The sequence below is a fragment of the Chiloscyllium punctatum genome, chromosome 24 (genome assembly GCF_047496795.1).
Source record: "Chiloscyllium punctatum isolate Juve2018m chromosome 24, sChiPun1.3, whole genome shotgun sequence".
NCBI classification, from domain to species: domain Eukaryota; kingdom Metazoa; phylum Chordata; class Chondrichthyes; order Orectolobiformes; family Hemiscylliidae; genus Chiloscyllium; species Chiloscyllium punctatum.
This window is the reverse complement of record NC_092762.1, coordinates 48,923,760-48,949,121: the sequence shown is the minus strand read 5'-3', so window position 1 is coordinate 48,949,121 and position 25,362 is coordinate 48,923,760. Positions and strand designations below refer to the sequence as shown.

The window sequence follows — 25,362 nt, the reverse complement described above, 5'->3', positions numbered from 1 at the left end:
ACTCTGCATAAATACAATGACAAAGATAAATAATGATGATATGGTTAACAATGATCCATAAAATCAGAGCTCCAGGCAGATGCAGTCTGATTATTGCTGTTGGAGTTTTATCCAGTTACAACTGATATTTGAACCTTCAAACATCGGGGTAAACTGCATTGGAAGCAATTCCACAGTTGTTATCCAAGTCCTTAGCCATGTGAACATATCCTCTGTTGCCCCAACTTGCTCCCCAGCTGAAGCAAATAAAATAAGCTTGCATTACAGTCCTGGTGAGTCATGCCTTTCAAAATCAAGCGAGAAAAATGACAATTCAAAGCAATATTTCAATTTATCTTTTAGGAGACTGAGAGGTAGAGATCTCTTGAATGGCTTATGGGTTCAGGAATAACCATTTAATTCTGAGACTGCTGCATCTTTTCATTACATCATGGCTGACTTTAGTAACAACCCCATTTACCTGTTCTGTATTCCTTGAAAGCTTTAGCTGTTAATCTCAGTCTGAAAAATTTCAATGTCCCAGCATCTGAGCTTTGAGGGAAAGAGTTCTATATCACTATGTGAAAATGCATTGTCTCACTTTGCTCCTGAATGGCTCAGTTTTACTTTTTTTATTAGATTCCCTAGAGTGCAGAAACAGGCCCTTTGGCCCAACCAGTCCACACCCACACTCCGAACAGTAACCCATCTCCCTCACGCACCTAGCATAGCCAATTCACCTAACCTGCACAGCTTTGGACTGTGGGAGGAAACCGGACACGGGGAGAACCTACAAACTCCACACAGACAGTTGCCCAAGGCTGGAGTCAAACCTGGGACCATGTGCTTTGAGGCAGCGGTGCTAACCACTGAGCCACTGTGCTGTCTTGCAATTCTGCCTTATTTGGATTCCCCTATAAGAGGAGTATCTGTGTGAATGTAGCTTGTAAATGGTTGTTAAATAGACTTCAACTGGGACACCCCTCGAATGTTTAAATTTCAGGAGAAATGGATCAAGAGTTTGGCCCCTGTCCACACAATTTATTTCAGGCTTTTAATTCCATTTGACCACTTCAAGCTCTGGGACATTTCCTCCAGCCCAGTTAAGCTCTTGAAGGGAGCCTGAATAAATCTTGCACACAATTCCTTGCTCTTGGGTCAGGTTGTGGACTATGGCATCACTGTTCTCCTGGTCCCACTGCAAGTCAGCCTCTCAATTCATGTCTCATAACCTCCTTCCATTCACCATCTGCTCTGGAGACTTTATCTCTTGCATCAAACCATACTTTAAGCACTTCTTTTCCCTGTGCATCACATTCCTAGATATATTCTCTCTGTCTCTGACTTATCAGGTAATAGTTCCTTCACATTGACCATGTGCTTTAAAAACCATCTTTTTTTATACAGAACTTTGATGAGTCACTTACTTCAGGCAAGCAATTTCAGGCATTTACTATCTATGCTACTTAACTCTGTGATCTGCCTGTATTGCTCACAAGACAAAGCTTTTCACTGTGCCTCAGTACACATGACAATAAATTCAATTCAAATTCAGGTGATTGACAGATAACTGCCACCACAGCTGCCTTTTTAAATAATCAATTTTAACTTAACTCCTATCCATTTTAGGTCTAAATCTAACTTATGCTCTCAAAATGAACTTGAAAAAAATTTACCAGTTGAATTTCCACTTTGAACCAAATTCCCAGATGTACTCTCTCAACCTTTGCCTAGACATAGCTGTGAGTTCAGGAGACATCATCTTCCTTAGTGGGAGTGCTTGTAGTCCCAGCAGTCACTGCTATAATCTTATGGTGCTGCTGTGATAACAAAAAGGCCGGTCAATCTGATTGGCCAGCAATCTTGCTGTTGGGACATTCTCTCCCTGAGGGGTGAAAGCTCCACTTTTGAGTAATTAATGCTGCCATTGGATTAGAAGCATCAGGAAACAGTCAGCTTTAAAGTCATGTCAATGAGTTTTAGCTCTGACAGGGGGATCATCTGTTCCCCACAAAAGCAATCCAAGTGGTTCAGACCAATGATCTTTCATCAGATATGGGAAACATGCTGTTCCCATTTATTAAAGATCGTTTCTTTAGTTCATTTTTTTATCTTACCATCCCCTTTTTTACCTGTTTAAAACCTTTGGCTCCTTCTAATTTCTCTCAGTTCTGAAGAAAGTTCCAGAACATTAACTTTGCTTCCCTCTTTACAGATGCTGCCAGACCTGATAAGTATTTCTAATTTTATTACCAATTACAGAGTGACTTCTTTGAAGCATTAACATCTGGACAACAAATTTCAATCAATGTGGACAAAAAGAGTTAAGCCTACTACAGTGTGACGCCAGGTTTTGACTCTGTAGCCTTAATTATAAAGAAAACTAAACTCCAAGGCAGCATTAAGATGCCTTTAACACCTTGCTCCCACATCCACTCTGTGATGTACCTGTTTTTAACAATCCAAAATGGTTTCTGATTTTCAGTTCCATATCCAACGACCAAAATCCCATGGTCCAATTTGGTTGTACTGCAGCGAGGTTCATAAAATATTCCTGTCAGAAAATAAATATTTATAACTATTACTGCAGAATTTCTAAATGTTCCACAATAATAAAAGCTGGAATTTTGTGTATGAAATATCAAAAACTCATGAAGGTGAAATTCTAACTTGCAGGATCAGGGTTGGAGTGAATTCCTATATTGATCTCTGTACATGGATAACCTGAACAATTTTTTAACATTATGCATTCACATGATGTGAGCATCACTGGGTAGGCCAGCATTTATTACTCATTCTTAACTCCCAGAGGCAGTTAAGAGTCAAGTGCATCACTATGGGTCTGGAATCACACCTAGGACAGACCAGATGAGGATGGCAGATTTCCTTCCCTAAAGGACATTAGTGTCTCAAATGGGCTTTCCCTGACAATTAGCAATGGTTTCATGGTCAGCATTAGACTCTTATTTAGAAATTATTATTGAATTCAAATTCCACAACATGCCATGGTGGGATCTGAACCCATGGAAACCAGAATATTATCTGAATTAGCATTCCACTGATAATACCACTAGGCCATTGCCTCCCTGACAGTCATCAAAGCTACTCTCACCTTCCTAAGGTTGTGCTGATTGGGAGGAAAGACTGTGGAAGTAATGAGTTTCTTAAGCACATGCCCTAATATAGTTACAGTCAGCTTAAGTGTGGGTATGGGTATTTCCAGTAAAACTGTCCATCTCAACCCTAGATAGATGCAGCCAATCCAATACCAAAAGGTACAACTGAGCACAGAAGTGCGGTCCTAATTTCTATTGAATAGATTCCTCAGTGATCAAACTTATATTCTTCTACCTTTTGCTTCAACCCTATTTGACTTACAAATGTCCCCTTTAGAAAAGCAGACTATCATTTCAGTACCATGCCTCTCTGCAGGTTAAAGTTCATGTAGTGCCGCACATGGGAGGTCCAAAATATTGGAAATGGCCCAGTGCAATGGATTATGGGTAGGCCTCTGTAGATGTGACAGATTGCTGTTTAGTTTCACCCTAACGTATTTCTACTCCTACCACATGTCAGTGGAAGTTTTAGGCTTTGCTCTTGGTAGATGATGCAATCAGACAGATTATGACGTTTAGATATCAGGAGTTCTGTCACAGCAGATTTCAGACTTATAGTTTTGGCTGACGTAGGGTCTGCCAATTTTCAAGTATGACCATAAGAGATAAGAACAAAAGTAGGCCTTTCAGTCCATTGAATCTGCTCCACCATTCAATGATATTGTGGCTGATCTAATAATCCTCAACTCCACTTTCCTGGGTTTACCCCATAACCCTTCATTCCCCTTGCTGACTGAAACTCTGTCCATCTCAGTCTTGAATATACTTAATGACATAACTTTAACAGATCTCTGCAGTAAAGCATTGCACAAATTCACTACCCTCTGAGAGAAGAGGTTCTTCCTCATCTCTGTCTAGAATGTGAGTTTTCTTATTCTGAGATACTCCCTGTGGTCTTCGACTCTCCCACAAGGGGGCAACGACCTCTCGGTATTGAGTCAACAATCACACAACACCAGGTTATAGTCCAATAGGTTTATTTGGAAGCACTAGCTTTCAGAGCGCTGCTCCTTCATCAGGTGGTTGTGATGAAGGAACAGTGTTCCGAAAGCTACTGTGCTTCCAATTATACCTGTTGGACTATAACCTGGTGTTGTGTGATTTTTAGCATAATGCATTAAAGGTGTGAAGTTAAAGTCTGTCTGTGTCCCAAATGTTAGGTCAGACTATTTCTAAGGTAAAAACAATGACTGCAGATGCTGGAAACCAGATTCTGGATTAGTGGTGCTGGAAGAGCACAGCAGTTCAGGCAGCATCCAAGGAGCAGCAAAATCGACGTTTCGGGCAAAAGCCCTTCATCAGGAATACAGGCAGAGAGCCTGAAGTGTGGAGAGATAAGTGAGAGGAGGGTGGGGGTGGGGAGAATAAACTGGGTTTAACAGAATGTTACATGGAGTTATGCAGTTTTTGAGCAAAATAAAATGTAATTCTGCAAGTACAAATTCACCCTACAAACATATATGTGTGTGTGTGTGTACGCAGGGGAGACCAAGTGAGTCTGTGCATGTGGATGTGTGGGTGTGAGTGTCTGCTTTTTGAAATATTCTTTCATGTGTTGGAGAACAGATTCATAGTTCCTTGAAAGTGGAGTTGCAGGAAGATAGGATGGTGAAGAAGGCATTTGGTATGCTTGCCTTTATTGGTCAGTGCATTGAGTGTAGGAGGTCATGTTGCAGCTGTACAGGACATTGGTTAGGCCACTTTTGGAATTTTGAGTGCAGTTCTGGTCTCCCTCCTATTAGAAGGATGTCATGAAACTTGAAAGGGTTCAGAAAAGATTTACAAGGATGTTGCCAGCGTTGGAGGATTTGAGTTATCGGGAGAGGCTGAACAGGCTGGGGCTGTTTTCTCTGAAGCATCGGAGGCTGAGGGGTGACCTTATAGAGGTTTATAAAATCATGAAAAGTGGGGATATAGAGGGGGAAATAGAGAAGGTCTTTTCCCTGGGGTGAGGGAGTCCAGAAGTAGAGGGCATAGGTCCAGGGCGAGAGGGGAAAGATAAAAAAGGGACTTCGGGGCAACCTTTTCATGCAGAGGGTGGTATGTGAATGGAATGAGCTGCCAGCGGAAGTGGTGGAGGCTGGTACAATTACACAATTTAAAAGGCATCTGGATGGGTATTTGAATAGAAAGTGTTTAGAGGGATATGGGCCAAGTGCTGGCAAATGGGACTAGATTGGGTTGGGATATTTGGTCGGCATGGATGAGTTGGACCCAAGGGTCGGTTTCTGTGCTGTATATCTCTTTGACTCTATGACCTGGGTTTCACTGGCTGGATTGGCATTTATTACCCATCCTGGGTTGTCCTCGAAAGAGGGGAATGGTGAGCTGTCTCCTTGAACCACTACAGTCCATCTGGTGGAGATAGATCCACAATGCAATTGGAACAGGAATTCTAAGATTTTAACCCAGTAACACTGAACAATGATATTCATGTCACTGATGGCTTGAAGATGAGGAGGGAAATTAATTTGAAGGTAGTGGTGCTCTCATATATCTGCTACCTGTCTTCTTCTAGATAGTTGTACCTATGTATTTGCAAGTTGCTAAAGAGGCTGGGTGAATTTCTGTCATATATCTTGTCGATGGCACATGCAGTTGCCAATGTCAGTGGTGGAGGGAGTGGATGCTTGTGGATGTGGTGCCAATCAAATGGGCTGTTTTGTCCTGGATAGTGTTGGAGCTGTACCCATCCAGGCAACTGGGGAGTAATCCATTGCAGGAAAAGTCTTTGGAGAACTAGGTGGTGCATTATTTGCAACTATAGCCATTGTACTTATATGATTGTATGAGGATTGGTCAGCCCTGTTAGCTGGGCAGTTGGTTTGGTAGAAAGATTGGGTTCAATGCACATATAGCTGAGCTTACCACGAAGGACTTTTCTCAGTCTTTCTCTTTTCTCAACCTTGCCCCTCCCATGAAAAATGGTGACCATTAGTTTAAACCACCACCAGTTGTCTCTCTCCAATGAAAGAGTGGGATCTGGTCTGGTCCATAACAAGCTGAACTGCCTGCTGCATGCCAGCAACAGACATATACCACTGAGCTGCTTCATAACAGTAAGTGTACTGTCAGAACCTCCTTTGTCATTTTCTCCCAGAAATCCCACTGTACGCTTTCTGGAGACTGCTGGAAAGGGGCGGGTACTGGCAGATTCCAGAATTATTAAGACAAAACCTGAGAACCCTTGGATGGCGCTTGGACCTGACATTTCGTGACACATGAATCATGCTTCCCTGCTGCTTAGGGTGGCACAGTGGTTAACACTGCTGCCTCACAGCACCAGAGACCCGGGTTCAATTCCTGCCTCAGGTGACTGACTGTGTGGAGTTTGCACATTCTCCCCGTGTCTGTGTGGGTTTCCTCCGGTTTCCTCCCACAGTCCAAAGATGTGCAGGTCAGGTGAATTGGCCATGCTAAATTGCCCGTAGTGTTAGGTTAGGGGTATGGGTGGGTTGCGCTTTGGCGGGGTGGTGTGGACTTGTTGGGCCGAAGGGCCTGTTTCCACACTGTAAGTAATCTAATCTAATCTTTACTCTCGAAAACAGGCAGGAGTCCATTTAACATAGCGAGAAAATTTGCTTCTTACCTGATTTGTACAACATGAATGATCTATGTTCTGCATCTATACCAGCTGATATTGGTCCAACTGTAGCCACTGCGGCAGCTAAATCCACTTCTGAACCAGATGGAATCTGCTGCACACCTTTGCAAGTAGCAACAATATCATTCTGGTTGAATGTACAATTGCCATCCTGAAACCAAAAGCAAGTCAAAGAAAACTGAGATCCAAATGATTTCCAGGAATTTCCTGACAACTGTTACCATAACTTGTTGGAAAAGAAGATTTCTGGAGAAGTTTGAGGCAGCATTCTGTCTATTCAAACTGTCTGACAACTGCCAAACAGTGACATTTCAGAGAAGAGTTACCTTCGCAGTGTATGGATAAGACTGCTCAGAAGTGATGCCTTTTTCTTTTATAAATAGGAATCCTGCCAGGACAGATCCACCTTTACAACCTGCGTTTCCCACAGCTCTGCTACAATCCATCAGATACTGTTCACTCAGGGAAATGAGTTTTCCTGTTTTATTAAAGACTTGACCTTCAAGTACTCCAGTAGTGCTGAAAGCCCAGCACGAACCACACTGCCCCTAACAAAGAAATAAAAGTCTCAGTGAGTGGGGAAATAGTTTAGGACATCTTCTTAATTTGGAGGAAGCTTCATGAGGAAGCTCATCGTTCAGGACTCAAATCAAGGATAAAAAGTTGAGACAGAAGCAGAAATATAAAAGACGTGTAGGAGGATAGAGCAGATGAATGCATGGCTGAGGAGCTGGTGTATGGGAGAAGGATTCACATTTTTGGATCCTTGGAATCTCTTTTGGGGTAGAAGGGACCTGTACAAGGACGGATTGCACCTAAATTGGAAGGGGACTAATACTAGCAGGGAAATTTGCTAGAACTGCTTGGGAGGATTTAAACTAGTCAGGTGGGGGGGTGGAACCCAGGGAGATATTGAGGAAAGAGACCGATCTGAGACGGGTACAGTTAAGAACAGAAGTGAGTCAAACAGTCAGGGCAGGCAGGGACAAGGTAGGACTAATAAATTAAACTGCATTTATTTCAATGCAAGAGGCCTAACAGGGAAGGCAGGTGAACTCAGGGCATGGTTAGGAACATGGGACTGGGATATCATAGCAATTATGGAAATATGGCTCAGGGATGAGCAGGACTGGCAGCTTAATGTTCCAGGATACAAATGCTACAGGAAGGATAGAAAGGGAGGCAAGAGAGGAGTTGGGGGGGGGGGGGGGGGTGTGTGGCATTTTTGATAAGGGATAGCATTACAGCTGTGCTGAGGGAGGATATTCCCAGAAATACATCCAGGGAAGTTATTTGGGTGGAACTGAGAAATAAGAAAGGGATGATCACCTTATTGGGATTGTATTATAGACCCCCCAATAATCAGAGGGAAATTGAGAAACAAACTTGTAAGGAGATCTCAGCTATCTATAAAAATAATAGGGTAGTTATGGTAATGGATTTTAACTTTCAAACATCGACTGAGACTGCCATAGTGTGAAAGGTTTAGATGGAGAGGAATTTCTTAAGTGTGTACAAGACAATTTTCTGATTCAGTATGTGGATGTACCTACTAGAGAAGGTGCAAAACCTGACCTACTCTTGGGAAATAAGGCAGGGCAGGTGACTGAGGTGTCAGTGGGGGAGCACCTTGGGGCCAGTGACCATAATTCTATTCGTTTTAAAATAGTGATGGAAAAGGATAGACCAGATCTAAAAGTTGAAGTCCTAAATTGGAGAAAGGCCAATTTTGACGGTATTAGGCAAGAACTTTCGAAAGCTGAATGGAGGCAGTTGTTCGCAGGTAAAGGGATGGCTGGAAAATGGGAAGCCTTCAGAAATGAGATAACAAGAATCCAGAGAAAGTATATTCCTGTCAGGGTGAAAGGGAAGGCTGGTAAACAGGGTGAAGCAGAGGAATGGAAAGCATTAAGGGAGAGGATGGATCAGTGTAGGAGATGCTTCTTTCAGACTCCCCCTACATTGGTAAGGTGTACGGGAGGAAGGCAGAGAGGAGAGAGGAAAATCCCCAGAACCAATAATAATTTTTGGAAAAAGGAAAAACAAATGTCAAGATGAATTGTCCAAGATTGAGATTCTATTTGATTGTAATGTACAAAATAAATTGTCACAATTTCTGCCTTGATGTACTGTCATGTGCACTTTGTTACATAACCATCCAGATTTCAGATCATCCCAGCAAACTGATTGTGTTGCTTATATTACCTGTAAAAAAGGTCAAATAACATGATTTTAATATTGTATGCCATTAACAGATCTTCAAAATATCTCACTTTAATGAGCACCAAAAACATTTCCCCTCATCTTTACCTGGTCCTTCACTGAAGTAACATAACCTTTGGGACGCCAGTCAACAGTGCTCGGCAGTTGGATGTTCTGCTGTGCTGTAAACACTTTGGAACTAATTTTCTCAGCATCGTTTATGCTGGATGCAGACAAAAGGTGCCTGAACTCATCGAAGGTCTAGAAAATCAAAATAACTGAAATTGTAACTTAGCAGGATCTAAAGACTCATTTTACTTTGCTTATAATTTCACAGTGAATTTGCATAACTTTCATCCTCTGGGTGCAAAAAGTAAACATTTAGAATTCCCAAGAATCAGTCATCAGATGGGCTCTGTTAGCAGAGTGTAGCCGAGAATTGCAATTGTAAAGTTTCAAACATCCGTATCCTGGATTTTCCACTTTGTAGGCATGGTTCAGTTAATGAGATGTTTCAACACAAGAAAGAAACGGAATCACAACGAGACCCCTTTGCATGTTAAGCAAGATTTGTGGGGAACATTCATAAGCAGGTTTGTAAGTTTCACCAAACAATTCTGTAGATCTCAGAAAGTATGCCAAGAGTACTAGCAGTTAATGCTGCAGGGAGTCGGTAATTGGAATAAGGTGCTCACTGCTCAGAGTTAGATGGATTTGGAGAGGTCACAAGAGTTGGTGTTACTACACAGGAGAAAAATGACTGCCATGTAGCCCCCTAAAGAGATACTTAGACTTGGCATGGAAGGTGCTGGAAGATGTTATCAGAAATCTCAGTATGGAAACATGACCTTCTACTCAAAGTGCAGCACATTTCATGATTGTATTGCAACCACAAGTGTTGCTGGATTTTAAACTGTGTGTGCATGTACATATGTGTGTGTGTGTGTGTGTGTGTGTGTAGAAAGGTGTATATGTCTGTGTAAATTTATGTATTTGTATGTATGTGTGTATATGTGTGTTTGTGTATATTGTTGAGTGTGTGTGTGTATGTATTTTTGTGTGTGTGTTTGTGAGTATATGTGCGCGTGTCTGTATGCTTGGCTGTGTACGTGTCTATGATGTCAGAAAACTGATAAGAACTGGTTTCCCAAATTTGCTGCAGGGATCTTGAAGTGATGTTTCTGTGCAAAGATGTTTTAAACTGGAGACATCATGAGGCAAGAAACATATGCCTGACACTGAAGCATATATGTGGAGGAACGAGCATAGAGAGGGAGGTCTAGAACAAGGGGATGTGAGATATTGTGTTATAGCTATCTTTACTAACTCACTCACCAGCTAACTATATTCATTAATACTGCATTCCAACTCAAACTGCACTAAATCGGTTACTGAATAAAAAGGCTGTTTTTGATACTCACCTATTTCAGTCATTATTTGGACATGCTCCCATAGAGACAATTCAAAGTGAGAGAGATAGGTGGTTCTAAGTTGAAAGGAGAAGCTTCTGACCATTGTGGAATGGCGTCCATTTTATACATGTCAAAGCGATCAGGATCTGAAAATACCTCAATCACCGTGGGCGGCACAGTAGTACAGTGGTTAGCACTGCTGCCTCATTGTACCAGAGACCTGGGTTCAATTCCTGTTTGCACATTCTCCCTGTGTCTGTATGGCTTTGCTCTGGTTTCCTCCCACAGTCCAAAAATGTGCAGGTTAGGTGAATTGGCCATGCTAAATTGCCTGTAGTGTTAGATGTAGGGGAATGAGTCTGGGTGGGTTACGCTTTGGCGGGTCGGTGTGGACTTGTTGGGCCGAAGGGCCTGTTTCCACACTGTAAGTAATTTAATCTAAACTCAAAGTCACTTCCTCTAAATTACAGTGGATACAAGCCTAGCTTGTTCAGCTTTTTTTCTCAGGAGATCTCATCCATTACAAGTATCATTCGAGTAAATGCTCGCTGAACTGCCTCCAAAGTACTGAAAGCTTTTCTTAAATAAGGAGAACAACATGGCACACACTAATATTGATGTAATCTCAGGAACTGAAACATAGTTTCCCTACACTTGTATGCGATTCCCTTCAAATTAACAAAGTTCTTCTATTAGTTTTCTTGATCACTAGTTCAACTCGCATATGAGCAATCTGTGATTCATGCACGAGGCCATCCAGATGCCTGATCATCCCAGAACTCTGCAACCTCTCTCTAGTTGAATAATATGCCTTTCAATATTGTATCAACTGAATCTTTGCCCTTCAATTAAGGAAGGTACAAAGGGACAGATTATGTTGTCTTTACAACTTACTTTCCTACTGATCTTTGTGACATCAGTAAATTTATCAACCATGCATTCGGTGCCTTTATTGAAGTTACTTAAGTGAATTGCAAAATATTGAAGGTCCAGCATTCATCCCAGTAGCACACCACTAGTTACATCACACCAAACAGAAAGTGGCTCATGTATACCAATTTTCTGTTTCCTGTTGGATTTTCCATGGCAACATGTCAATCCCTACATCATAAACGCTAATCGCCCAAAATAACCTGATGAAATACTTTCTGGAATTCTAAGTTCTATACATTCACATTCCCCTACATATCTACAGCACATGTTATCTCTTCAAAGAGCTCCAATGAGTTGGTTATGCACAATTTTCCTTTAATGTCATGTTGACTGCTTGGTTTCCTGAGACTTCTCCAAGTGTTGGACCATAATTCATTTAATAACAGGTACTAACATCTGTCCTCTGACTGATGCTAGGCTAATTGGTCTGTAGTTTCCTGTTTTTGTCTCCTTTTTCAAATAAAGAAGTTATATTCTGTATTTTCCAATCTGAGCAACCTTCTCCAAATCTAAGGAATTCTGGAAAATTAAAACTAATGCATCAGTTTTCTTACCTGTACTTCCTTTAAGACCTGAGAATGAAGTGTATCGGGATCTAGTGGATTTCTGAACCAACAGCTCCACCAATTTACTCACTATTACTTTCCTGGTGATTGTAATTTCTTGAATTCTTCTGCCTTCCATTTCCTACAGCTAAGACTGTGCCTGGTTGACCTCATTGCAATCTTTACAGTAATCTCTATAGTGGAACTAATGCAAGACTAAACCTATTCAGTTCATCTGCCACTTTCTTATTTTCCATTTGTAATTCCCTGGATATGTTTTCTATCGGGCTAACTTCACTTGGTAAACTCTTTTTTTAAGTAGCTATAGAAACGTTTATTAATTGTTTTTATATTTCGAACTAACTTTCTCTAATACTTTCCATCTTTGTTAATATTTTTGTCATTCTTTGTTTTCTTTAATATTTTGTCCAATTTTCTGACTGCCACACACCTTTCTACAGTAAATGCTCTTTTGCTAAGTTTGAACTTATCCTTAACATTTTTAGCTAACAAAGCATGGAGGGTGCTTCCCTTGAAGTTTATCATGCTTATTGCAAAGTACCTATTCTACATATTCTGTAGTTCGTCCTTAAATATGTGCCACTGTATTTCTGTTAACTTATCACTTAACCTAATTTACCAGTTCACCATCATGTGCTCATAATTGTCCTAACAATGTTGATGTACTAGATTTTTACTTCTATATATTGTCACATTATTATTCAATCATATAATGATCACTGCTACCTAGAAGTGCCTTCACTTAGAGGTCATTCATTTCTGCTATTGTATTGCACAATACCAGGACTAGTCTAGCCTGCTCTTTGGTCAGCTCTAGTACACGTGAACTGAAGAATGTGGTGCTGGAAAAGCATAGCAGGTCAGCCAGTATTCGAGATGCAGGAGAGTCAACGCTTTGAGCATTAGCCCTTCATCATAAAGAGCTAATGCTCGATTTGTCGATTCTCATGTTCCTCAGATGCTGCCTGACCTACAGTGTTTTTCACACCTGAAAAGTACCTTTTCCAGCACCACACTCTTTAACTTTGATCTCCAGCAACTGCAGTCATGACTTTCTTCCAGAACATGCAATTCTAAGAAACTATCCTGAAAGATTCTATAAGCTCGTCATCTAGGTTATCTTTGACTATCTGATTTTTCCAGTCTATGTGTTGATTTACAACCCCCATGATTATCACTATACCTTTCTGATAGATTCCATTATTTCATCCTTTATTCTCTATCCTACTATGTTGGCGAAGGGGGTGGGGGGGGGGGGGGGGGGGGTGTCTCTACACCACTCCCACAAGTGAACTTACCTTTATCATTTCTCATCTCTACCCAAACTGCTGTCCCTGAACTTGGGTTATCACTCTGTTATGCTAACACCATCATTAATTAACAGAGTGATCCCTCCATTTAGGTTCCTGCCTTTTCTAAGTGTCCTGTACTCTTCAATATTCAGGTTTCAATCTAAGACATTCTGCAGCCCCATCCCTGCGATCCTTGCCAGATTGTGCTATTTTATTTCTGTTTGTGTGATTAGCTCATCTATTTTGTTCCAATGCCAGATACATTCAGAAACAGCCTTCAGTTTTGTCATTTAATGATATTTGTAATGCCTCTCTGTCTGTGCCTTGTCACTATACTTCAGTTGAGCACATTGTCCCAATTTCAATTTCTTGCCCTTAATACTTGGTTTAAAAGTCTCTATACGTCCTTAATTATGTGGCTCACTAGATCACTGATGGCAGCACAGATAACTCACATCTATAACTAGCTCCTTCTTCAAGTCTCCTATATTTTGTTGATTAAGTTACTCTTAAGTAACTTAAAAGTACTTAAGTTTGTTCACAAAGCACTTTAAGATGCTTTTCCATGTGAAAAATACATTTGAGATGCAAATTATTGCTTAGCTGACTAAACTCCAGTAAGAAATCTGGTTCTTGGGATTGACAGGAGTTGCAACTTGCCAACCTGCTTCCAAACTCCTGAGCAAGTAGGTAGAATTTTTTTTATTCACTCATGGGACGTGGGCATTGCTGGCTGGCCAGCATTTATCACTTGTCCCTAGTTTCCTTTGAACTGAATTGCTTGCTAGCCCCTTTCAGGGAGCAGTTGGGTGTCAGCCACATTGTTGTAGGTCTGGAGTCTCGTGTAGGCCAGATGATGACAGATTTCCTTCCCTAAAGGACATTAGTGAAACAGATGGGTTTTCCTGACAATTGAATCATGGTCATCGGTAGATTCTTAATTCCAGATTTTTATTAGATTCAAATTCCACCATCTGCCAGGATGGATTTTGAACCCGGGTCCCCCAAACATTATTTGAGTTTCTGGATTAATAGTCAAGGCCATTACTTCCCCATGTATCCTTACAGAAAACAAAATGAAGTTCCATTTAGGTATACAGGAGTTGGTTGTGAGGTTTCCCAGCAGCTTCGTTTGGGGATTCTTAAGCATGCTGTTGTGTATCATTGGTGAGATAACCAAAGCATTTCCATTTTCACAGATGCTGTCAGACCTGATGAGTGTTTCTCAGATTTTCTTTACCTCAGATGTCTAGCATCTACTGTCAAAAAATGCCATTGTAAACTGACAAGGCAGAAGCTTCCTTGCTTCTCATTCTTTCTACGCAGCACTATCATTTCTGATTCATTGGAAGTTCAGGAGATGGTATCTTTCATTTCTACTTAGTACATACCAGATCTCCAAATTGGTTCATTCCCACAGTAAAGGTGTGTTTCCCCATTGCGTGCTCCAGATTGTGTTGTTCGATGTATCTCCTATTGTCTTCCCAAACCAGTCTTCTATAATCCTTCTCATGCTAAAAGCAAGATTAAGCCAAAATTAAATCTTAATCTCTTTTACTGTTATAAATTTGGGTGTTTTAATCACTTTAGTTGCACACTTAAAAACGAAAGATTTTACATGCTGCATTAACATGCCCATTCCTGTTAAGTTCTGATCTTCTGTGTTGTGGTGGACAGTGTTACTCACTAACAAAAGACCTATTTCCTCATGGACAGCACCACCACTGGAAGCTGTTCAGAATCTGAAGCTTCATACCATGAGCCCCTGTCCAGTCTCCTTCATAAAATTTCCATTCTGCACTGATAATCGACCATCAAGTTGGAGGGAAACAGTGGCTGTAATGTTGTCTTTGTTTTAAGGGCTACTCATGAGGACCTTAGTGACACTCTTACATGTAAACATTCCACCTGATGAAATCTTTAATTCCTTCTTTCTGTGAATCTTCTCTCCTTGTTGGTCAAAGGGCCTGGGTTAATTGGAATATCATATTGCTGACAATTATAGAATCATAGAATCCCTACAGTGTGGAAACAGGCCACTCAGCCCATCGAGTCCACCCTGACCATCTGAAAGAACACCCCATCCAGGCCAACCCTCCCTAAGCAAATCCATTCCTGCATTTCCCATGGCTAATCTGCCTAGCCTGTACATCCCTGGACACTGTGGGCAACTTAGCAGGGCCAATCCACCTCCCCCACACATCTTTGGACTACTTGAGGAAATCAGAGCGCCTGGAGGAAATCCATACAGACACAGGGAGAACATGCAAACTCCACACAGACAGTCACCCGAAACTGGAATCGAGACCGGGTCCCTGATGCTGTGAGGCTGCATTGCTAACCACTGAGTCTCTTAGATTGTCATCTCCTGTTACTACCATCTAGTTCCCAATGTCACCTACCCTGAAACAACTACTCAATAAATTTCTGAACAACTTGGATGGCGGAATGGAAAGCCACTGATCCAAATTTGCTAATAACATAAAGATAAACAACACTGGAAGATGTGTAGACAGGGGCATAAAATTACTGAGATATCAGGAGATTAAGTGAATGAGAAAATCTGTGGTATATGGACTTTTTCACACAGCGAGTTGTTCGGGTCTGCAATGCATTGCCTGGAAATGCAATGGAGGAGGTATAGTTGAGATATTCAAGAGAGCATTGGGCGGCCATTTGGTTCTTAATGTGTTCCTTTTGCCAGCAGCCTATGTGATGACAAGGCCTGGTGTGTGGGTGCTGCGGTAAAAACATGGGGAAAGGTGCTCAGGGCCTACTCGATATTGAGACCAGAATGCTGCAAATTTCCCCAACCGATAAATGAGGTGCTGTTCTTCCAGCTTGTGCTGAGATTCACTGGAGCACTACAGCAAGCCCAAGACAGAGATGTTGGCCAGGGAATGGGGGGGGGCGGGGTTGGGGGTGTTAAAATGGCAGGCAACTGGAAGTTTGGGGTCATTTTTGTGGACAGAATATAAGTGTTCCACAAAATGGTCACCCAGTCTGCACTTTGTCTCTCCAATGTAGAAGGGATCACTCTGTAACAGTGAATACAATAGATTGGATTGAGTGAAGTGCAGCTAAATCACACTTCACCTGGAAGGTATGGCTGGGCCCTTTGATAGTGAGAAGGGAGAAAGTGAATGGCATGTGTTACACCTTCTGCAGTTGTACGGGAAGGTGCCATGGGGGTGTCAGGGGTGTTCGGGGTCGAGGAGGAATGAACCAGGGTATCCCAGAAGGAAGGGTCCTTGCAGAAGGCTGACAAGAGAGGGATGGGAATATGTGTGGCATGATTGTGGCATCCCAGTGGAGGTGGCAAAAATGGTGGCCAATAATCCTTTGAAAATGGATGGTCTCCCATACTCAAAGATTGTCCAACTCTCCCCCACTTAGAATCTCCAAGGAAGCCCCTTCCCCCATGTTCACAGGGCTTGGGGCATTGGGCTGAAGCTAATCATCATTGGTGTTGTATGCAGTTCCAGCGCTTCCCAGTGAGTGCAGCTGGCTATTGGGCCTGCTGGCCGCTCTCAGAGACTGGACTTGCTCCCACTGAAGGCTGGAAGTCCCATTCGGTTTCTGAAGACCAGCTGCACTGCACTATCACTCGAGGGCAGCTTTCTCATTAAGGTCAGTCAGTTTGTGAACAATGTTTCTAATACTGCCACAGCCCTTTTAAAATTCAGTCCATGGTCTCATCGTACGGCAGAACAAGCTCAATGGAGGAAATGGTACACTCCTAACCCTACAGTCCTTTGCTTTCTGATCTATAATGAGGCAGAGATGAAGTGGAAACTGAGTGGAACAAAGCCTCAGCTATTTCCTGACATAGCTGAGATGTGTAAACGAAACAACGAGAGATAAATATACTTTTTGATGCACAATTGCTGGGACAATTATATTTAAAGCTGTTTTCGTTTTTCAACTGATCTGTGTTATGTTTATAGTTGGTGCATGTTATGTTTGGACTGTGTCTGTGTTAAGAGATGAGTCACGTGGCAATGATAAATGTTCAGCCAGTCTTCCTGGACTTGTTCAGATTGTTTTGAACTTTTACAGAGAGCACACCTTCAAAATAAAAACTCCTCACTGGACTGAAGCAAAAGACAAGTTTATACATCCTTTAGCTCTGACTGGAGCCTAGTAACTGCCCAGTACAGAACAATTCGGAATCTCATCATCTCGCAACTTGCTGGCATCTGATCCCCTCTACAAATTATTGTTCATTAAAGATTGAATTGTGTTGATGAAGCATTCCTCAACATAATCAAAACTTATGTAAAGGAATACACATAGTAAACAACTAATCTCAGAAAGATTGTGCAAGCTAAATAGTCAGTTCGATGCATTGAATTTTAATTCAGAGAATAAGCAGATAAATACCTGATAAGGAATTATTAATAACTGAGGGGTTCATACTGAACTGAATCATTCCAATACTGAGTTCTGAGGGAGGGTCACTCAAACCGAAATGTTAAATTTGATTTCTCTTCACACATGTTGCCAGACCTGTTGAGTTTTTCCATCATTCTAATGCTGTTCCAGTTTACATCCCACCTACAGGGTTGGTAGACCTTACCCCATGCAAAACTGTTACGTCTGTGTCCTAATGCTCACCACCGCCCCCCTCCCCACCCCCCACCCCCATTCTCTGCCCCATCACTCCTATTCTTTCCTACTTACATTGCTGTCTGTCCAGAAGAAGGGTTACACCCAAATCATTGACTTCTCCAGCTTCTGATGCTGCCTGGCTTGCTGTGTTCTTGCAGCCTCCTGTTCGTCTACCTTGGACTCCAGTATTTGCAGGTTTTTTTGTCTCTAACTAAGTCTGTTGAGTAAGGCCTCAATGCAGATGTTTTCACCATGCTTTGACATCGATCCATGTACATTGCTTATGTCTGTAACCTCTTCCAGTCCTACAATCCTCTGAGATTTCAGGTTTCTACATTTCAGAACTCTTGTTCATCTTGATTTTCTCCAGATTTCCCTCTGTAAATCTCAGCACATCTTAACCTCGCTTTCCTTCCTTAAGATGCTCCTTAAAACCTATCTCCTTTAAAAGTCTTTTCATTTGCTGCCTCATCTCACTTGAAATGGCGTGTGACAGATTTTCATTGAAAAAGCTCCTGCAAAGTGCTTTGGGATATTATACTTATAGGTGTTATATTAATGCAGATTTTTTTTCAATCAAATTCAAAATGTGTGAAATTGGTGCAATGTTTATCAACATTATTCCTTACATAACTACAAATGTGGAATGAAGAGCAGAAGTAGGCCATTCAGCCCCTCAAACTTTCGCCACTTGATAAGACTGAGGTCGTTTTGACGATGGTCTCATTTCTACTTTCTTCTTTACCTCCTGTAACCTTTGACTCCATTTAACTCACGCTTTAAAAGAGTTAATGAACCTAACTTCACGGTTCTCTGAGGAAGAAAACTTCAAGAGCTAACGCCTCTCTCAGAGAAAAAGATTTCTCTTTATCTCCATCTTAAATGGGAAACCCATCATTGAGCCTTGGGTCTAATCTTACTCAGAAAGAGAAACAGCCTTTCAGCATCCACCCTGCCAACGTTTCAACAAGATCACCTCTCATTCCTCTCAATGCTATTGGACACCGGCCCAACCTGCCTATCCTATCATCTTAAGATAATCCCTTTCTCCCAGGAGTAGGTTGACTTAACCTTCTCTGAACTGTTTCTAATGCAACCTTTGAACTAAGGTCAACATTTAACTTCTTACCTCTTCGTACTGTTTATTATGAAATGATTTCCAGTTGTTCCAGCCATCATCCAACGTTGGATCAAATGGGGATCTGGAGGCTAATGCCAGAATGCAGACCTCCAAACATCCAATGATTAGGGTGACCATTATGATAGACAGCCTAATAAGACAAAACCCATCATATTAATCTATAATGGAAAATATTGCTCACAATTACTCTGGACCAAATTGTTATTAATGTTAATCTGTATAGAGATAAGGTTATCCAAAGGTTTTGATCAATCACCCACAAAGACGGTCGCCGAGTTTAAGAAAAAATATTATTAAGCTGGCGAGGGTTCAGAAGAGATTTACAGAACATTGCTGGGCATGGAAGCTTTGAGTTATAGAGAAAAGCTGGACAGCTGGAACTTCTTTCATTGGAGTATAGGAAATTGAGACAACCGGATCGAAATTTATAAAATATTGAGGGGTACAGATAGAGTTAATGGTAGTTGTCATTTCCCTAGGATGAGGGTTTCAAGACTAGGGCACCCATTTTTAAGGTGAGAGAAGAGATATTTTAAAAAACAGACATATTTTTAGACGGAGGGTGGAATAACATGTGGAATAAACTTCCTGAGGAAGTGCTGGATACAGGTACAAATGCAATGTTCAAAAGACATTTGGGTAAGTACATTAATAGGGAAGGTTTGGAGGGATATGGGCCCGGAGCAGGGACTAGGTTACTTTGGGATGATGTTTGGCATGGACTGGTTGGAGTGAAGAGTCTGATTCCATGCTGTTGTCTCCGTGACTGTATAAGAATGTGCTGGAATGTTATCTTGTGATTTATAGCCCAGTTTGCTTTGCAAGCCTGAAAATGAAAAGCTGGTTAAAGGCCTCGACTATGGAAGCTTTTAGGCGAAGGTGACAACTGCAGATGTTGGAGATCAGAGTCGAGATTAGAGTGGTGATGGAAAAGCACAGCAGGTCAGGCAGCAAGAAAGATCAGGAAAATTGACATTTCAGGCAAAAGCCCTTCATCAGGATTTTCCTTGGATGCTGCCTGGCCTGCTGTGCTTTTCCATCACCACTCTAATCTTGACTATAGAAGTCTTTAGAATGTCCTAAACACACAGATGGTTCACTCATGCCTTTCCGGATTGGAAGCCTGACTTCTTTATCCAGCCTGCACGATGTGCGACTCCAGTCCCAGGTTAATGTGACTGACTCTTGTGAAGTTTCCTAGAAAACCATATCAAATCGCTCTACCAGCATCCACCTTCTCAGGGTTCAACAATGAGAGATTAAAGTAATATTCCCTGAGATATTCAGAAGCTGGAAATGAATAAAGGTCATATTTTCATGGTTGTTAACTTTTACTAACCTCTTGAGAAAAGTGAAGTTGCCACAGTCCTACACTCTCATTTGAAAGAAATAAAACTGGTGGACGTTTAAGATTAGATTAGATTACCTACAGTGTGGAAACAGGCCCTTCGGCCCAACAAGTCCACACCGCCCCGCCGAAGCGCAACGCACCCATACCCCTACATCTACCTCTTACCTAACACTACGGGCAATTTAGCATGGCCAATTCACCTGACCTGCACATCTTTGGACTGTGGGAGGAAACCCACGCAGACACTGGGAGAACGTGCAAACTCCACACGGTCAGTCACCTGAGGCGGGAATTGAACCCGGGTCTCTGGTGCTGTGAGGCAGCAGTGCTAACCACTGTGCCACCGTGCCGCCCTTTTATAGGAATTTATTAGATTAGATACGATACAGTGTGAAAACAGGCCCTTCGGCACAACAAGTCCACACCGACCCGCCGAAACGCAACCCACCCGTTCCCCTACATTTACCCCTTCACCTAACACTACGGGCAATTTGGCATGGCCAATTCACCTGACCTGCACATCTTTGGACTGTGGGAGGAAACCAGAGCATCCGGAGGAAACCCACACAGACACGGGGAGAATGTGCAAACTCCAGACAGTCAGTCACCTGAGTCGGGAATTGAACCCAGGTCTCTAGCTAACCACTGTGCCACCGAGCCGCCCATCATCATGCCTCATGTGAGGGGAAGGGGTGAGAAGAAGACTTTTGTAGTCACCTCAGGCAGTGTGGGAATTACGTTGCAATCACTCTGCATTATATAACAACCAACTGAGCTAACCATTAAGATGAGGATCAGAGCGCAGCAACTGAATTCAATTTAAATGCACGAATGCTGGCCAATTTAAAAGAAACAATACATAAATTGTGCAGAGAAGTTAGGAAGAAGTATATGAACAAGTTCTGAATTCAAATTCAAAGAGTGTTGATCAGCTCAGTAAGATAGCTCAGTGGAAGTTTCTCCAACAATATAAATACAGTAGTAATTGTCAGATGTTTCAATGGAAACTCTCTGACTTAAAGAGCAAACTATGGCAATGCACCAATCACACCCCAGTCAGCTTAACTGGGCATGAGGAGAAGCCTCACAGAATGGAGGCCAGGAGGAAGGTTACGTAGGAGCTGTCTGGTCAGTCTCCTAGCGCATGACCACTACAATGCAAGTCACCACTGCCCTTAATATAAATGCCTCAGGAACCCTCCTAGCCCTCAAAGGAGACACTGGGGTCATGAATGAGCAGGAGAAAGTGAGCACTGCAGATGCTGGAGGTCAGAGTTAAAAGGTGTGGTGCTGGAAAAGCACAGCCGGTCAGGCGGCAACCGAGGGGCAGGAGAGTCGACGTTTCAAGCATAAGCTCTTCGTCAGGAATGTTAAATGATAGCCTCGGGTTCCAGATTACTAGTGCAGGGATGATACCTCTACATCCCCACCTCCCCTATATCTGACCCTGGAGTTCCACATTACTAGTGCAGTGATAATGCCACTACCACACCACCTCCCCCGTTGATAGCCTGGGGTTCCACATTATTAGTGCATTCCTGATGAAGAGCTTATGCTTGAAGCGTCAACTCTACTATTCCTCAGATACTGCCTGATTGGCTGGTTTTTTTTCCAGCACCACACTAATCATGAATGAGCAGAAAAAGAGTTTATTATTGATGTCCACGCTCACTATGCAGTAGATGCCTGGCCCACTCTTTATATGGGGTGGCACGGTGGCTCAGTGGTTAGCAGTGTTGCCCCACAGCGCCAGGGACCAGGGTTTGATTCCAGCCTCGGGTGACTGTGTGGCACGTTCACCCCGTGTCTGCGTGGGTTTCTTCCGGGTGTTCCAGTTTCCTCCCACTATCCAAAGATGTGCAAGTCAGGTGAATTGGCCATGCTCAATTGCCCATAGTGTTACATGCATTAGTCAGGGGTAAATATCGGGTAGGGGAGTGGGTTACTCTTTGGAGGGCTGGTGTGGACTTGTTGGGCCAAAGAGCCTGTTTCCGTACTGTAGGGAATCTAATCGAATCTAAGAACCGAACACAAGAAGCCGTGTCTGGTGAGAGTTCAAGTCGTGGACAATAAGGTTATTTTCTCCAGTCTCTCTGTACAATCTTTGATGATGGCACTAACTTCGGTGTACTTTGCTTTACATTATTAAGCCCACATTGAAGATAAACATTCCTTCTCTGAAATATTACAATAACTTGAAATGACACAAAGAGACCTTGCCATTTGATATCCACGACGATAATTTAAACACAAAATGCTTGCCTAAAACACATACCAGAACAATTTTAAAAATGAATTGCATTAGCAACCTTACCGTCCAGTGTTTTTGCCGTCTATATGGGATCCCACCAGGGAGTGTGCATGTGAGAGAAGTTTTATACAACACACTTAGCGTCCTTTCCATGCCAAGGTACTGTCTGATTGACAAGTGAAGCAGTCACTTTCCTGACAAGTAATGGCAGATGTTACCTTTTGGATCAGAATATATTTATCAAGTATCATTTAATAAGCAATAGCGTATCTTTCCAAACTTACAATATTTTTTAGCAATAATCTTTCCTTTGCATTCCTTCTCTACTGAAGGTTCAAGCTCAGACTACAGTACATTTCCACAGTAGCCAAGACTTTGCTATCTCACTAAGATCACCATACTTGGTTTACAAACTTAGACAATAGCAGTCATTGTTACAAACCTTGTAGAGACCGAACGCATGGTTTCCAACTGAGTGACTAAATTAAAAATTGGAGGATAGGCTTTCACATTTTAAGACCCTTACTGTAACAAAAAAGGTAAGGTCAACATAGACTAAATATTCCGTAGCAGGCAACAAGTTCATTACATTGTAAAAAAGAATATTCTACAGTAATTTCCTATTGTTTTTATTCATTTAAGGATGAGGGCATCACTGGCTCTGCCAGCATTTAATACCCACTCCTAATTGCCCAGAGGACATTGCTGTGGGTCTGGAGTCACATGTAAGCCAGACCAGGGAAGGATGGGAGTTTCTTTCCCTAAAGAACATAAGCGAATGAGATGGGTTTTTCCAACAACAGATTCATGGTTTTCATTAGACTCTTTATTCCAGATTTTGTTTTCCCATTGCATTCCAGTTCAAACACCTGCCAGGGCAGGATTTGAACCCACTCCCTCAGAACATTACGTGGCTCTCTGGATTAACAATCCAGTGATAATACCACCAGGACATCACCACCACAGCCAACAACCCAGTTCTGTGTTTATACATAACACCACACTCTCCACAGTCTTAAGATTAAAGTTTAAACTCTTCCTGAGTCAAACAGGATCTCTTCATCCTGCTTTACCAAGTGGACTCTCCAGTGTCCTTTGAAATAAAGTTCCTGTGACAGAATCCTTTCAGCATAAAAATCAGAATTCCCCTGATGATTCTAAGGTCTTCCACTCTTTTATTCTTTGTTTCCTTGAACATGGATTCCATCCTTTAGCGGCCTTTCCCCAATTAGGTGATTGATCTAAAAACAATCCTTTCCTCTGCCAGGCCTGTCGTGGGCCTTTCTTCCTCCAACGCCTGTCCTGACTCTTCCGGACAGTTTGAACTCTGCAAGCAACAAGAACAGCTGCCTTCCTCTCAGTGTCCGGGTGGGAAAGATTACATCTGATTTTTGATTGGGTTCCCTGGATCTGTGAAACTGCAGTCTCTTGGTCCTGATGCTAGGCAAAGTTCAGCACAACCTCACCCCATTCTATGTTAGCTTCAAGGACAATGTTTAAAACATAGCCATCTTATAAACTGTCTAATAGCTGCAAGATCATTTCCTGGTGGTTTGGTAGGAACATCAATCATTGCGTTTTCATTGGCAGACTCACACTTCCTGATTGGACAAGAGCAAACAGTAGCCACGAGGAGAGTGAGTGGAGAGTCCATCTTGGTGAAGGCAGCACACTCTCAGCTCTGCTCAGCACAGAGGCTACACTCCAGAGGGATTGATGGAGTGGATGATCATTGAGTCATAGTGGAGAGAGTGATGTACACTGATGGGAATTTTTAACACCATTCAGAAATTGGAGAGTCCTCCATCACATTCTTGACTTATGGAGGGTGGAATTTGAGGAGACATGGCATATAAGAAAGGGAGCCATAGTTTGAGATCATTTTTCAAGTTGTTCTTGTGGGTTTGATGCTGAACGTTCTGTTGAACTCTTTGTATTCATGCATCTTCAATTAGGTAAAAAGTTATTGGGAATAGGTTGGAATATACAGGAATCAGATCAACCATGAAATTGTTGAAGGGGCAGATCAGGCCCAAGTGACCCAGTGGTCTGTTTCTGCTCCTAGTTAATTTAATCACATCTACCAAGTTCTTCTTACAAGTAAAACATACAGACAATTGCAGCTGTGAGAATTCACCCCTCGATCAAAGTACACCCAGTGCTCATCAGCAGCAAGTGATAGATGGAGCTAAGCAATCCCAACAACCAACAGATCAGATCTAAGCTCGGCAGTCCTGCCACATCCAGTTGTGAATGTTGGTGGACGATTAAACAAGCTCCTGGAGGAAGAGGTTCCACAAGTATCCCCATCCTCAATGATGGAAGGGCCCAGCACATCAGGGCAAAAGGTAAGGCTGAAGCATTCACTGTAATCTTCAGCCCGAAGTGCCAAGTGGATGCTCCATCTTGGCCTCATCCAGTGGTCCCCAGCATTACCGATACTGGTCTTCAGCCAAGTTGATTCACTCCAAGTGAATCAGGAAATGGGTGGAGACACTGAATATTGCAAAGGCAATGGGCCCTGATAACATTCCGGCAATTGTACTGAAGACTTGTGCTCCTGAACTTGCCGTTCCCCTCGCCAAACTCTTCCAGTACAGTTACAACACTGGCATTTACTCAACAATATGGAAAATTGCCCAGGTGTGTCCTGTATGCAAAAAGCAGGGCAAATACAATCTGGCCAATGACCATCCCATCAGTCTACTCTCAATCATCAGTAAAGTGATGGAAGGGGTCATCAGCAGTGCTACTAAGCAGCACCTGATCAACAATAACTTGCTCAGTGATGCCTGGTTTGGGTTCTGCCAGGGCCCTCAGCTCCTGACCTCATCACAGCCTTGGTTCAAACATGGACAAAAGAGCTGAATTCCAGAGGGGAGGAGAGAGTGACTGCCCTTGACA

General features: G+C 42.4%; 1 protein-coding gene across 1 annotated transcript; it reads right to left on the bottom strand.

Annotated features, from left to right (window-relative positions):
- Nucleotides 1–136: 136 nt before the first annotated feature.
- LOC140494418 (cathepsin L2-like) lies at nucleotides 137–18,973 on the bottom strand. Its single transcript, XM_072593601.1, has 7 exons — nucleotides 18,845–18,973; nucleotides 14,496–14,618; nucleotides 9,010–9,162; nucleotides 7,026–7,247; nucleotides 6,685–6,850; nucleotides 2,428–2,533; nucleotides 137–236 (listed from the first exon to the last, which is right to left on the bottom strand). The coding sequence occupies exons 1-7, from the start codon at nucleotides 18,971–18,973 to the stop codon at nucleotides 137–139; spliced, it is 999 nt and encodes a 332-aa protein (XP_072449702.1).
- Nucleotides 18,974–25,362: the final 6,389 nt, after the last annotated feature.

What these genes read in the sequence shown, in the direction of transcription:
- LOC140494418 (XM_072593601.1), bottom strand. Translation starts at nt 18,973, where the DNA reads ATGGTCACCCTAATCATTGGATGTTTGGAGGTCTGCATTCTGGCATTA. An exon ending in TTACTTCAGTGAAGGACCAG is followed by an intron (nt 7,248 to 9,009) that starts GTAAAGATGAGG and finishes TTTCTTTGTTAG; the next exon opens with GGGCAGTGTGGTTCGTGCTG. An exon ending in ATTCATGTTGTACAAATCAG is followed by an intron (nt 2,534 to 6,684) that starts GTAAGAAGCAAA and finishes ATTTTCTGACAG; the next exon opens with GAATATTTTATGAACCTCGC.